At 36.7% G+C, this 16,114-nt stretch overlaps 1 protein-coding gene across 5 annotated transcripts in view; it reads right to left on the bottom strand.

Moving 5' to 3' along the window:
- Positions 1–16,114, bottom strand: part of TRHDE (thyrotropin releasing hormone degrading enzyme) — a 454,936-nt gene that overhangs the window by 195,215 nt on the left and 243,607 nt on the right. For all 5 annotated transcript variants that reach the window (XM_086398684.1, XM_086398686.1, XM_086398685.1 and 2 more), the window contains exon 5: positions 15,241–15,354. In XM_086398684.1, the coding sequence (XP_086254810.1) occupies positions 15,241–15,354 (114 nt within the window). The remainder of the gene's footprint in view (positions 1–15,240; positions 15,355–16,114) is intronic.

Below are 16,114 nucleotides of genomic sequence, written 5' to 3'. Positions count from 1 at the left end.
AAATAGGAAAAGGAGTACATCAAGCCTGTATATTGTCACCCTGTTTATTTAACTTATATTCAGAGTACATCATGAGAAACGCTGGACTGGAAGAAACACAAGCTGGAATCAAGATTGCCAGGAGAAATATCAATAACCTCAGATATAGCAGATGACACCACCCTTATGGCAGAAAGTGAAGAGGAACTCAAAAGCCTCTTGATGAAAGTGAAAGTGGAGCGTGAAAAAGTTGGCTTAAAGCTCAACATTCAGAAAACTAAGATCATGGCATCTGGTTCCACCACTTCATGGGAAATAGATGGGGAAACAGTGGAAATAGTGTCAGACTTTATTTTGGGGGGCTCCAAAATCACTTTAGATGGTGACTGCAGCCATGAAATTAAAAGACGCTTACTCCTTGGAAGGAAAGTTATGACCAACCTAGATAGCATATTCAAAAGCAGAGACATTACTTTGCCGACAAAGGTTCGTCTAGTCAAGACTATAGTTTTTCCTGTGGTCATGTATGGATGTGAGAGTTGGACTATGAAGAAGGCTGAGCGCCGAAGAATTGATGATTTGGAACTGTGGTGTTGGAGAAGACTCTTGAGAGTGCCTTGGACTGCAAGGAGATCCAACCAGTCCATTCTGAAGGAGATCAGCCCTGGGATTTCTTTGGAAGGAATGATGCTAAAGCTGAAACTCTAGTACTTTGGCCACCTCATGCGAAGAGTTAACTCATTGGAAAAGACTCTGATGCTGGGAGGGATTGGGGGCAGGAGGAGAAGGGGATGACAGAGGATGAGATGGCTGGATGGCATCACTGACTCGATGCACTTGAGTCTGGGTGAACTCCAGGAGTTGGTGATGGACAGGGAGGCCTGGCGTGCTGCGATTCACGGGGTCACAAAGAGTCGGACACGACTGAGCGACTGATCTAATCTGAGCATTCGTGCATATATTCATATTTTATATCTTTGGAAATCTATACTACCATAAGATAAACACGTTCAAGACTTCATAGGTTGAACAAAACACCACATGAGCCATTACTAATCCGAACCTCCTGCTTATAGAAGACTAGAAAAAGGGACAGAGCCATACCTAGCAGTGCATATTTTGGCTCTTCACTCTTGTTCTTCACGACTTACTCAAATCAGGACAAAGTAAAGGATAGGAATGTAATCAAAAATTCAAGTAAGAAAAACAAGCATATTGGAGGAAGATATTCTTCAGGTTTTATTTATGTGATATTGTATCTCTGTGACTTTGCAATTAACATCTTTTATAGACACAGAACACAATCTCATATTTGTAAACATTAGAAATTATTTGGATTCCAAGTGTCTTAAATATTAAAAGAATTGTATTCTGTAATTTTATATTTCAACATACTTTTATAAAGTTCTAAAATGTCCAAAATTATTCTAAGATTTACTCAGTTAAAAGTTAGCTAGATATACTTGTGAAATATTATTCATTATTTAGCTGATTAAAATTAACCTTTTGTAGATATCTAAATTATACAATAAATGTAATAAAACTAAAGATGTAGTGAAAATAAGTATTACTTCTATATAATATTCCTTAAAAATCAACATTTCAAAATCTCATGTTTAAATACACATGCCTAAGTTGTTGATAATCATTTTTATGTGCAGGTTGTTAAAGCAGTCCACTTTAAGTTTGACTTAAAGTCAAACTTATGTAAACACACATACATTAAATAGGCATTAAATAATAATTTTAGAAATAATTACCATTATAAGCATTAATGCTTATAATGAAACAAGCACTGCACTAAAAATTTTACTTCTGTATTCGTTCACATAACTTTTTACAGAAAGTGATACACAAACACAGTTATCTGAGCAGATCTCTGTAGTTGTTCAGTCGCTAATTCATGTCTGATTCCTTGCAACCCCATGGACTGGAGCACCCCAGGCTTCCCTGTCTTTCACTATCTCCTAGAGTATGCTCAAAATCATGTCCATTGAGTCAGTGATGCTATCCAAACATCTCATCCTCTGTCACCCCCTTCTCTTCTTGCCCTCAATCTTTCCCAGCATCAGGGTCTTTTCTAGTAAGTTGGCTCTTCACATCAGGTGGCCAAAGCATACAATATTATTCTGTAATTTCACATAAGCCTTACAGTAACCAAAACTGTCCTAATGTTCTTATTTCTTTTAACCATTAACCACATTTCATCTACTGCCAAGTGACAAACACTTTAAGATACCTTAGTCAATGCAGTCGGAGAAGGCAATGGCACCCCACTCCAGTACTCTTGCCTGGAAAATCCCATGGACAGAGGAGCCTGATGGGCTGCAGTCCATGGGGTCGCTAAGAGTCGGACACGACTGAGCAACTTCACTTTCACTTTTCACTTTCATCCATTGGAGAAGGCAATGGCAACCCACTCCAGTGTTCTTGCCTGGAGAATCCCAGGGATGGGGGAGCCTGGTGGGCTGCTGTCTATGGGGTCACACAGAGTCGGACACAACTGAAGCGACTTAGCAGCAGCAGCAGCAGCAGCAGCAGCAGTCAATGCAGTAACTAAAAGAGCAATTATATCTGTACAAGACTATTTTGGATCACTTTCTAAGGCTCTCATAACCCCAAATAACCCCCTGCACATGTTTGTATGAACTGATATATTCCCAAACATGATTAACACAAAGAAAGTGCCTTAAACTGTGACTCTCTTCAATGACTACACCCTTCAGTTGACTTATGTTTCGTTTGTAACATCCAGGCTGAACATGTCATGTGCCATATTATCCAAGATGTGACACAGTTAAGAGGAAATGCTAAAATGAAGCACAAAATGGGCTGCATTGTATTCAATCAAATTCTAAACCTTCTGCATACTTACTCAATAACCTTTAAGACAGAGCAATATTGACATGGCAGAAGTCACTATCAATTAGTCGTTTATATATTTATTAATTATGATGATCCTGGGTGTTACAGAATAACCTTGAATGTGCTTCAAATGTCAATCACTGTAATAACTATGAACAGTTTGTCTAATTACATCGCTCATTCTGATTCTAGCAGCCCCCAAAAATCACTGTGAACAATCGCCATATGCCATGGGCTTTTACATAACCCTCTTAAAATGTTCATACCATTTTATATTTTAGGATTTTTTTCCTTCTGTTTTCCTTCAAACACTTACCAAACGTAGTTTTACATGTTTTTTTTCTTACTATCCTTTTTATTAATAATCCAATGAATGATTTTCTATATGATACAAACACTGTTATAATCTTTCATAATTTTTAATGTCTCTCATTTCATAAATTTTTGTTAACTTTTGACCAGATTTTTATTATTGATTACCTCATTGATGCTATACTTCAGATTAAATGTTGAGAAATAATGGTGAAATAAACTTCCTTAACTGAGGAAGTGTACTGTTCAGTGGGAGAGATTTAATTCTTGTCCTTTCTTAGTTCACATGAGTTCATACTTACACTTCTACATGTCACTTAAGGACCTTCTGCAGAAAGAGGTAATGGCTTCTTCATATTTTCAATAACCCTCTGCCTACCCTGGCAATAAGAATCTTTTCCTCTATCCCTACGCTTAGTTGTTTTGAGAAGCTGATAAGACATTTCAATAAAATCAAATTTGCCAATCCTTTTTGCTATTTCATGCATTTGTTTTGCACATCAATCACAAGAAGCTGCTAATATTTTCAGTTCAGTTCAGTTCAGTCACTCAGTTGTGTCCGACTCTTCGCGACCCCATGAATCGCAGCACGCCAGGCCTCCCTGTCCATCACCAACTCCCAGAGTTCACTCAGACTCACGTCCATCGAGTCAGTGATGCCATCCAGCCATCTCATCCTCTGTCGTCCCCTTCTCCTCCTGCTCCCAATCCCTCCCAGCATCAGAGTCTTTTCCAATGAGTCAACTCTTCGAATGAGGTGGCCAAAGTACTGGAGTTTCAGCTTTAGCATCATTCCTTCCAAAGAAATCCCAGAGCTGATCTCTTTCAGAATGGACTGGTTGGATCTCCTTGCAGTCCAAGGGACTCTCAAGAGTCTTCTCCAACACCACAGCTCAAAAGCTTCAATTTTTCGGCACTCAGCCTTCTTCACAGTCCAACTCTCACATCCATACATGACCACAGGAAAAACCATAGCCTTGACTAGACAGACCTTTGTTGACAAAGTAATGTCTCTGCTTTTGAATCTACTATCTAGGTTGGTTATAACTTTCCTTCCAAGGAGTAAGCGTCTTTTAATTTCATGGCTGCAGTCACCATCTAAAGTGATTTTGGAGCCCCCCAAAATAAAGTCAGCCACTGTTTCCACTGTTTCCCCATCTATTTCCCATGAAGTGATGAGACTAGATGCCATGATCTTCGTTTTCTGAATGTTGAGCTTTAAGCCAACTTTTTCACTCTCCTCGTTCACTTTCATCAAGCAGCTTTTTAGTTCCTCTTCACTTTCTGCCATAAGGGTGGTGTCATCTGCATATCTGAGGTTATTGATATTTCTCCTGGCAATCTTGATTTCAGCTTGTGTTTCTTCCAGTCCAGCATTTCTCATGATGTACTCTGCATATAAGTTAAGTAAGCAGGGTGATAATATACAGGCTTGATGTACTCCTTTTCCTATTTGGAACCAGTCTGTTGTTCCATGTCCAGTTCTAACTGTTGCTTCCCGACCTGCATACAGATTTCTCAAGAGGCAGGTCAGGTGGTCTGGTATTGTCACATTAAAAATAAGCTAGGAAGACCCTGTAATACTTGATTAATAAAACGTAATCCAGAGTATTTTGAAACACACACTGAGATTCAATTTCTATTTACATCCTAATGGAAAGTTTCTGATATCAGTCAGGTCTAGAATCAGAAAACTTGGGAAATAAATAAATTTAGATGAAAATACCCCACCATACCATCACCATCACCACCACTACAAAGAGAAGAACAGAAATCTTTTTAAATTTTTTTTTAAGTACTCATCTTCTGAGCAAAGCTGTGAAGCTTTGGGAAGAAACAGAACTTAACTGAGCAGAAAGATACTCAAAATCTAAATAAAAATAGCTATTGTAACTAGGTAAATCCGAGTAAATGTTAGAGAATATTTGATCCGTGTAACATAAAAATGATAATAGGTAGCTAGATGTTCTTACTGCTCCATCATTTGGCTAATCCTCTGAGACTTACTGCACTAAATCTTATTTTCCAAACAAATCCATGAATATGAACAGTCTGATTGAGTCTATGGATCTGTGTCTCTGAGCTATCCCATAAACAAAACAACTCTGACAGAAGCTTGGCTGTCAGTCAGTTCAGTCGGTCAGTCGTGTCCGACTCCCTGTGATCCCATGGACTGCAGCACGCCAGGCCTCCCTGTCCATCACCAGCTCCTGGAGCTTACTCAAATGCATGGCCATTGAGTCAGTGATGCCATCCAACCATCTCATCCTCTGTCATCCCCTACTCCCGCTGCCTTCAGTCTTTCCCAGAATCATGGTCTTTTCCAGTGAGTCAGTTCTTCATATCAGGTGGCCAAAGTATTGGCATTTCAGCTTCAGCGTCAGTCCTTCCAATAAATATTCAGGACTGATTTCCTTTAGGATTGACTGGTTGGATCTCCTTGAAACCCAAGGACTCTCAAGAGTCTTCTCCAACACCACAGTTTCAAAAGTATCAATTCTTTGGAGCTCAGCTTTCTTCACAGTCCAACTGTCACATCCATACATGACCACTGGAAAAACCATAGCTTTGACTAGACGGACCTTTGTTGGCAAAGTAATATCTCTGCTTTTTAATATGCTTTCTAGGTTGGTCATACTTTTCTTCCATGGTTGTCAACTAAGAGGTAAAAATATAAAATCCTAAATCTAATCACACCTTCTAACTGAAACCACCACACAAAAAATAAAATACAGTGTATAAGAAGCTGAAATATACTAGGTCTCTGCTAATAGCAAAATGAAGGTCTCATTTTAGGTACTTGATAATTCTCTGAATTAATTCATTAAACAGAATGAATGAAATGTATAACAATGCAATGGGCAAACCTGTGGCAGCAATCCATCAAACTAGTGTTTGTAAAATTAACATTCATAGCACCCAGGAAAGGCATCAGTGAACTATAAATGAAATCTGGAGAAGACAATATAAAACGGTTAACGGAATAAATTGGACACAGGTGGATTTAAAGTAGGTTCTTCGAGGAAAGTAAGCATCCCCACATATCTTAATTCTTAAAGATCAATATGACAAAGATGACATTCCAATAATCATAACGAATTTTATTTCATTAGTCCCAGGGAAAGGTAAAAAGCTAAATATATAAATAGCTTCAAAAGAAGCTTACTTTATGAATGGTAGACCCACAGAGGTTATTTAACTCAGTGTCAAAACACGTTCTACCCCAAAACATCTTTTTGAATTCATAGTTGAAGAGAGCTGCCTGCGTGGTGGCCTGCATAGACGTCTAACCATTATCACACTCTCAGACTCTTAAGAAAAATGACAGCCAAGATGTGTACTTTCAAGACACATAGCAGTAGGTCTTACTCTGTTTCACAGGGAATTAACATATTTAAAGTGCTTAAGGTATACAGTAAATATTATATGTCTTTATTTTTATAAGTGTTACTGGAGTAATTGAAGCAAAATCTCACCAGCCTCAAATTATTGCTTTTTGCTTTCTCTGGACAGGAAGGTCTCTTACATTTTGGCTCTTCGAAAATATCACTTGAACTCACTACTTTCATTTATCACATTCTTGTCTAGTAACATTTGAACAGTGTTAAAGTAACCTTGATGAAAAGAAGGGAAAAAAAAAAAAAAGTCCCATAAAGTGTTATGGACTGAAACAGTCACTCCTGGTTTAGAACTAAGTTGTGTTCTAATGTCTTTTAATGCATATAGTGGCCTGGTTAAGGATGATTAATAATTGGAAAATTAATGAATTAGTCTTTGGTTGTCCTCTTGGTTCCCAGTTTTCCTTTTTGGTTATGTTCATGTTACAGATTTTGCAAAGCAAATTCCTTGTAATATATCTGGGAAAATACTGACTAATATGAAGCGTTGAACAATTCATGTATCATAAGAAGATAAACTTTTTTTTTTAAACCAAGTATAGTAAAAGGACAGATTAAACTGGTATAATCTGCTATTGCAAGTCATAAATACTTATGAACAATGATGTCTAACAGAACATTTCATTGTCTTGGTATAAATTTTTGACATCATCAATTTTCTGTTTATCAAGTGATGTCTGACCATTTTTAGCAAGTTGGAAACTTTTGCTCACAAACTGCTCTCACCTGGTGAATGGGTTAACTTTTCCTGCATTGTCCCTAGATATGAAAAAGGACAGCCTTGCATTATTGTTAGGCTCCAGGTTCAGCAAAAGTTTTCTTCTTAGGAAGTGTCTAATCCTGTCAATGTATTCATTGCTTTTGCAATTCCTAAGGAAAGGTAGCAGAGAAGGCAATGACATCCCCACTCCAGTATTCTTGCCTGGAAAATTCCATGGATGGAGGAGCCTGGTAGGCTGCAGTCCATGGGGTCGCTAAGAGTCGGACACGACTGAGCGACTTCACTTTCACTTTTCACTTTCATGCTTTGGAGAAGGAAATGGCAACCCACTCCAGTGTTCTTGCCTGGAGAATCCCAGGGAGGGGGGAGCCCGGTGGGCTGCCATCCCTGGGGTCGCACAGAGTCGGACACGACTAAAGTGACTTAGCAGCAGCAGTAGCAGTAAGGAAAGGTAGAAAGAACTTGACACAATGCAAACCTGCCCATGGTCTCTGGAAGAAATATTTTATTCCAAAGGGAATGCTCATTTATCTTTTATCTCTAAGTTTAAAATATACAAAACCTGAAACACTTGGTGTCTTTCTGAACATAAATGGCTTTTTAAAAAATCATCCTTTAAGAACATACATGAAATTTCAATTTACAGCTTTGTTTTAAATTTTAAAAATTCATATAGTTAAAAAAGTGAGGTAATGTGACTAAGAAGAGCTTCTCAGATACATACCTGTATAGAAGTATATATGAATATTGATGAGTTATGCTTACTTTTTCTTCCCTTTCTAAAAGTATTTAATAAAAGTTGGCCTTTCATTTGGAGCAGTAAATAAAGCAGATTTACATTTTCTGAAACAACACACCTTGATAATAAGCTTTTCAAAAGCTTCCATTTCTCAAACTGTGAAGCCAACATCTTGATTGTTATATAAAATCTATAAGTATAAACAAATGTATGAATGTATTATCAATACTTCAGTTGTCATCTCAAAAATGTATTTTTGCCATAAAGTTTCTAAGTCAGTTAACATACAATCAACAGTTAACTAATGACGCCTTATTCACTCTTCATTCTAATTGATATTCTTAACAGGGCTACCAGCACATCAGTAAGGTCACTGGTAAAAAGCACAGAATTAGTCCTAATGAGAAAATGTTAACCCAATTAGTTATAGATTAGCTTTAGTGAGAATTATTTTAACATTAGTACAACAGATGCATTTCTTGTTCTCACTGTTCTTTGCTAGAAATCTTTAATATCTCTTTGTGCATGCATGCTCAGTTCTGTCCAACTCTTTGCAACCTCGTGGACTGTAGCCCACCAGGCTCCACCAGGGTGGGGTGCCATTTCCTCCTCCAGGGTATGTTTCCAATTCAGGGACTGAACCCACATCTCCTGTGTCTCCTGCATTGGCAGGCAAATTCTTTACCACTGAGCCACTTGGGAAGGCCTAATCTCTCTTCAGTCATCATTAATCAGAAGCCAAGTCTCTGACCTGCTTCTTAACACTGATATCCTAGATTATCCTAATTTGTACATTGTGAGTGTAAATCTCATTCTCAATGCATTTGGCCTGTGCATCTCAGAATCCTCTTTCATTTACTCAGAATTCAGACGAATTCCATGAGAAACTTTTCTCTAAGACTGTTCTCTTTGCTAGCTCTTATTTCCTCTGTGGACTTTTTCTATGTGTCTATTAGGTAAAAGAGTCAGACACGACTTAGTGACTAAACAACAAGCAAAAATTGTCCACCGAAGCTCCAAACTTCTCTGACCACTAATGCTAAGGAGAAAGCAACCCCATTTTCCCAGAATAGAAGGCTACAGCTTCCCAGATTCCCTCAAATAAGAAAAAAAATTTTTTTTTCTCTTCTTTAAAATACAGAAAATGTTTTCAACATGAAGAAAAATTACTTACAGAGGAATTTGGAGGGAAGAGTAAAGGGAAAGCACAAAGAAGAAGTCCATTTTGAAGACTGTGACCCCCAACAGACCCAAGGGCACCGCTTCTGCTTTTCTTCTAGTCTTTCAATGTAAATGTCACTTTCTAAGCTACTGAGATGGATCAAAAATATCACAGACCCAAAGGTCTGTGACTAACCAATAGAAGTCCTTAAACTTTTCCACATTCAATATGTCAGTCAGTTGAGAATAAAATATCATTGACCAGTTGAAAACAATTGCATCATCTTCTAATTTACTGACATCAGGAGTAGAATATTATATGTGGATTTTGGGGATCACACAGAGTCAGACACGACTGAAGTGACTTAGCAGATAAAATACAACTGCATGGAAAATCTATATACATACACACATTTATTTGGTATTCAGTATTTATAAGGTAAGATTCTAAAACAAATATTTAATTCCCAGATGGTCCATCTCTGACAGCATAGCTCTCCTGGGCAAATATATTTTAATATTGATGAATCATAAGCAATAGTACCAACATACCAACTACTGTTGAAATGTATATTAACTAACTCTGAAAGGCGTTTTTCTTTATAGACATTAAATCAAAGATGGACTTAAGACATGAAGAGCTGAACAAGTAACATATTAACAAAAACAATTTTTCTCTAATTTTCTATTTCCCCCTCTCTGAATAGCAGAGTTTTATCATTGTTTGGAATAATTAATCAATATATCTTCACATTTAAACTGGAAACAAATGAACTCAATAAACTGTATCTATTTCAGTTCATTTTCTCAACTTCTTTTTGAATAAAAATAAAATAATTTAAGAAGTAAAGATAATTTTATTTCAATGCCTATTAAATTTAGCAGGCAATTTTTGTTGTACCACATACTGAGTCTAATGGCAGAATTCATTTTTACCATTTTGATCCTGCCCATGATGAAAACAATTGAGAACATTTATCAAGGTTTTGGGCAATACACTTTGAGATATTAAGTATTTAGCATAATTAAGTTTAGCTGCACAATTCTCTGTTAATACTTATCTTTCTGCCCAGGTATGTGCCCTCATAAAAATTTAAGAATTCCCAGTCCTTGGACTTTATCAATTACTTTGTAAAGTTACTGCTGTGTGAAGCTCCTTAGCATCCCAAATTATTTAATAAGAGAATATACACATGTTTAATAATTCTCATTATGGCAAGCACATTCTTACAAGGCTACATTCAGGAAACTACAGGATACATCTATCATATAGATACAAATTATAGTGAAAACCTGTGCAATACGCAGGGTTGATTACAGTGAAAAGCTGTGTAATACACACAGGGAATATGATTTTGCCTACATCAGCACCGGGTCTGCAAAATAAGGATTTCTTCATGGTATCATTTTACTATTTATCCTTTTCCTGTATTAAAACTCTTTTATCATAGACCTTTTTCAAATTAAAATGATAAAGAATTGTTGAACAGTAACTATGCTGCATGGATCCTTTATTTTCTCCCTTTGGAGGAATCACAGTAAGATTTAATATGACTGCCATCAATAGCTTAATGCAACTTAATTCATCCAATAATATTGTCCTTAACAACAAACTTTGATAGAATAGTCTTCAAGTTGTCAACTTACCCTATGAAATCTAACCCCAAAAGATAATCTAAGTGATCTTGACACTTCTGTTTGATGAATGAAACATGATATTAAGCTTGCTGCTGCTGCTGCTAAGTCGCTTCAGTCATGTCCAACTCTGTGCGACCCCATAGACGGCAGCCCACCAGGCTCCCCCGTCCCTGGGATTCTCCAGGCAAGAACGCTGGAGTGGGTTGCCATTTCTTTCTCCAATGCATGAAAGTGAAAAGTGAAAGTGAAGTCGCTCAGTCATGTCCAACTCTTAGCGTCCTCCATCCATGGGATTTTCCAGGCAAGAGTACTGGAGTGGGGTGCCATTGCCTTCTCCGGATATTAAGCTTATGTACTTATAAATAGTCCACATTGCCAATATAGATAAGCACTGATTTGGAGAGACTGAGTCTAGATACAAAGTTTACAGAATTTTGTTTGTAATCTTTACATGTTGTTATTCAGTTATTAAGTCATGTTTGACTCTTTGTGACCCCAAGGACTTCAGCACCCCAGGCTTCCCTGTCCTTCACTATCTCCCTGAGCTTGCTCAAACTCATGTCCACTGAGTTGGTGATGCCACCCAACTACCTCATTCTCTGTCACCCCCTTCTCCTGCATTCAATCTTTCCCAGGATCAGGGTTTTTTCCAATGAGTTGGCTCTTCAGGTAGCCAAAGTACTGGAGCTTCAGCATCAGTTCTTCCAAAGAATATTCAGGGTGATTTCCTTTAGGATTGATTGGTTTGATCTCCTGCTGTCCAAGGGACTCTCAAGAATCTTTTCTAGCACCACAGTTCAAGAGCATCGGTTCTTCCGTCCTCAGCCTTCCTTATGATCCAACTCAATCTATAGGTAATTGCTATACAATCTAGGGCATCAAAATAGCTTACTAAGGTCAGAAGTGTTAGGGTATTTAAACATAAAATCAATGCCCCTTTCTAATGGAACATTTATTATTTTCCAGGTCCATGATACCTACTCATATTTGTTCACGGATTTCAAAGAACTTGCAAGTTATTTTATCCTCACAAAAATCATGTGTGCTTACTAAGTCAGTATAATCATCCCATTTCTCAAATGATAAAGATGAGTCAGGAAGTGAAATGCCTTTTTGGAATCTGAATTACTTCTTGTCAATCTATTTCCTGACCTTATATCATACTACCTGGAAAGACCCATATCTATGAAATGGTATACTTGTTTAGTTTGTTGGGGAAAAAGATTTGATGGTAGTGTTTATTTCATATAGTGTTCTTAATGTAAAAAACTGATTATTTCTTTAGCAGAAACTATCTATAAACACATACAAATGCATATACACAGCCTAAGAGCCCACATAAGTATACTATCCTAAACCAGAACAAAAGCTTCCTTAACAATATTGTGTAATCCTGGGCTTCTTTATTGCTATTCCATAAAATATAGACTGTCATAGTAATTTCCCTAGCAAGTTGAAGTTGTATTTCAGTGTTTGAGCATTGTTGTCTAAAAATAATAAAACCACGGTTTTTGAGATTAGAGGCAAAAGAGGTCAGCTTGCTTACTTTACTTCCAAGACACGCCTGACTTCTGACTTTTCTAATTTCCGTTAAGTTCTAGTGCAGCCCGAGCCTTGCTCTCATAGGTAAGCTCTTGTGCATATCACAACAGTATGAGTTACTGCTGACACAGCCATCACTCTCGTTCTTCCTAGTATTTCTTTCACTCTTTTGCTGATGCCATTATGAAAAATGGTGCTGACACAGCCTTAAAGTCACTTAATATCCTTATTTATGTGGCTGACTTGTCTTAAATTTTTGTTTGCAAAGAAGATATTAATGATCGTGGAGGAGCATTTGTTTAGAGTCTCTTCCTACAGGTTTTATAAATTTAATATACTGAAGTACTCTACAAACTAAATTTTAAAAACTATTAAAAAAGCAAAAGCAGCCAATAAGAGAAAATATTTGTGATCTTTAGAACCTGAACATAAAGAGACATAATAAGAAAGCTTGCTTTCACTATTGCCTAGTTAATTGTGATGGGGTTTATGCTTTCACTTCTTAGTGTAATCCATCATTAATCCCCATTTTTGATTATAAAATATGGATTTATATCTTACCACACCAAAGCATTTTTTATAAATTCTTTCAATACATGGTCTTTATTGTATTTAGGACAAAGTATCAGAAGTGTTACTTATACTCTGTATTCATTTTCAATATTCTTACAAAAATGCTCTCCATTTATAATTTGATTGATAAAATAATGAAGGAATATAAAAAATTACTTGAAAACAAAATTCAGTATGGGAACACTGAAACTTGGGGTAGACTGCAACGCTAAAACCATCAAAAGCTGTCAGTTTTCACCATGAGTATAATTCTGTGCATAGCTTTTCAATCTAAGATTTATTTTTATAATGCTGAATAGATTTTGTCATAGATGGCTCAATGAGCTCAAAAAAAAAAAATCTTACCTATATGAGTAACATGTCATTTATAATACTAACATTTTAAACATTAAAACATAACAGAATTACCAATCAGTAGTAACTCACACATAATGAAAATTAAATAAAAATTTTAAACAAATTTGGTTGAAAGTCAACTAGCAACCAAAATATATTTTTACAAATGTTTCAATATCCTTAATATTTCAGTTTTAAAACTGCATATTTGTTTAAAAATTACTTTTAATAAATATTGCATGCTATTGATGATTTTTCTTCAAAGTTCTTTAAAAGCATTTTTAAAATTAATTTCAATGCTATAATAAAATAGTTCAAATAAAAATTTTAAATTGTATTATTTATAGATATACACTTAGATATATAAGGCCAAGTAAAATTAACTCACACATTTGTGCAAATGAACCATGTTGCTTTTATAAAATATAAAAGTGGATAGTTCAAACATATCAGTATGATATTACAATTGCAACATTTCTTGAGATATGTAAGGTCACCTTTTATACTCAGTAGGAGTATGGTAGAAAAGTTATATCATGACTTAACGGACAACGGTGCATTTCACCATATCATACTTGTAATCATGACAGATAATTAGATAATCACATATATTTGTAGTTTAAACATCAAAAATCGAGTGGTATAAAATAAATTTATATTATTACTCAAGCTATAACACAGGTGAAATTTGAGCTTTTGGAAGTTGACAAATGTTAGTATTTTGCAACTTTTACACAGTGTCACTTAAATTTAAAATTCAAGTTCCAGACTTCCCTGGTGGCTCAGGGTCAAAGAACCTGACTGCCACTGCAGGAGACACAGGTCCCGTCCCTGATCCGGGAGGATCCCACGTGCCTTGGAGCAACCAAGCGCATGCGCCACAGCCACTGAAGCCCATGCGCCTTATCGCCCGTGCTCCACACCAAGAGACGCCCTCACACCACAGCTGAAGAGTAGTCCCCACCTGCTGCAACGGGGGAAAGCCCTGAGCAGCAACTGAGACCCAGTACAGCCAAAAATAATAATAAAGTAAATTTTAAAAATAAGTAAAATTCCAAAACAACCTATATCCTGGGTTCTATTTAATAACATAGTCACTTACTCATTAATGGAAGCTTGTATAAAATGAAGTGAAGTGAAGCCGCTCAGTCGTGTCTGACTCTTTGCGACCCCATGGACTGTAGCTTACAAGCTCCTCTGTCCATGGCACTCTCCAGGCAAGAGTACTGGAGTGGGTTGCCATTTCCTTCTCCAAGGGATCTTCCTGACCCAGGGATCGAAACCAAGTCTCCCGCATTGCAGGCAGACGCTTTACCATCTGAGCCAGCAGGGAAGCCCATAAAATGAAAAACATATTCAACAACATACAGAAATCATATCCCCCCTCCACTTTTTCTTCTAGGATGTTCAAGAACATCATTGCTTCTGGTGCAATGAACCCTACTTCAGATTCATACATACAAGTTTGGATATAATGCACACAGCTCTTTATAAAATTATAAATCTCTTATTAAATCATTTAATCCTAAAGTAAAAAAAATAATGTATCCAAGATTTTAGCTATGTTTTGAGTTCATCACACTGAATATTAAGTTCTCATTTTCCTTCCTATATATTGAGATATCCTATACACATTTAAAGTATAACTTATCAATTGCTATTACCTTATCAATTTATGGGATAGTTTATCCTTGTTATCAAATATTGCAATCTAAAATATTTTTATTTAGAAAACTTGTAGTATTTTGAAATCAATGTATAACCAATCAGACTGTATTTAGTTCTAATAACTAAAAGAGAATTCTTCTGGAATACTACCGTTTATATTTTGGGTTACATTTCTTTTGTTGGGTAGCTAATTTTTTTCATGCATCAGTTGGCATTTTCAAACACATCTCACGATAAGATAAGCCCAATATGACATGGGATCAAGCTTTCACTGAGAGTTCCAAAAAATTAAAGAGAAATGCACTTACCATGTTCCAGCCGGGATAGAGGTAGTCTGTACCAACAAACTCAAAGTAGTGAGCAAACCCTTCCTTCAGCCACACGTCTTCCCACCACACAGGAGTCACGAGGTCACCAAACCACTGCCATCACAGATGAATGGGCATCAGATAAAATCACATCTAGCCAGAGTTATCTCATCTAGAATTAAATGTATTAAACTGTGATGATCACAACTGAAATTCATTTTCTAATTGGTTTTGTGATCTTAAAATAGGTTATAGCAAGACTATTAATTTGACCACTTGGGTGATGCTAATTTTTTAATAAGTGCATTCAGGGTAGAACAAAAATAAAATTATCAAGGAACAGAAAAAGAATATTTAACCTGGGAGAGAAAGGACTCAGGAGAAAAAAAAAAATTGCTGACAGTTGTCTTCAAATATTTGAAGACCTAATATGTAGAAGAAGCTTGGGTTCTGTGTCCCTGCAGGAGACAAATCAGGACTAATGGATGGAAATTGGGGTTTGTCAATTGGTAGAGGCTGCTAAAAATGCAGGAGACCCTCTAACAGACTAAAATGGATGACGATGGAAAATACTGCCTCAGGAAGCAGTGAGCTCAGCACAGGAAGTACTGGAGCAGCGCCTTCCAGTGTCAGAGGCAATCACAGACAACGTCAGCCTACTGAAAGAGCTGAAGGCTTTCAGGATGCTCCACACCTGACTCTCCATGATTCTATGATAATGAGTGTTGGACCAAAAAAAACAAACAAAAAAACCTCTAAGATCGCTTCAGGAAAAATAATGTTGTCATTTTTAATTGGTGTTTTGATTAGATGATGATGCATTACTCTGAAATCCTTGCTGAGTTCAGAAAAAGCTTAATGGAATTCTTTTTTC

The sequence above is a fragment of the Bos grunniens genome, chromosome 5 (genome assembly GCF_055505025.1).
Source record: "Bos grunniens cultivar Pamir isolate PY7600 chromosome 5, Bosgru_T2T1.0, whole genome shotgun sequence".
NCBI lineage: Eukaryota > Metazoa > Chordata > Mammalia > Artiodactyla > Bovidae > Bos > Bos grunniens.
The sequence above is the reverse complement of the archived record's forward strand: the minus strand, read 5'-3'. Positions and strand labels throughout refer to the sequence as shown.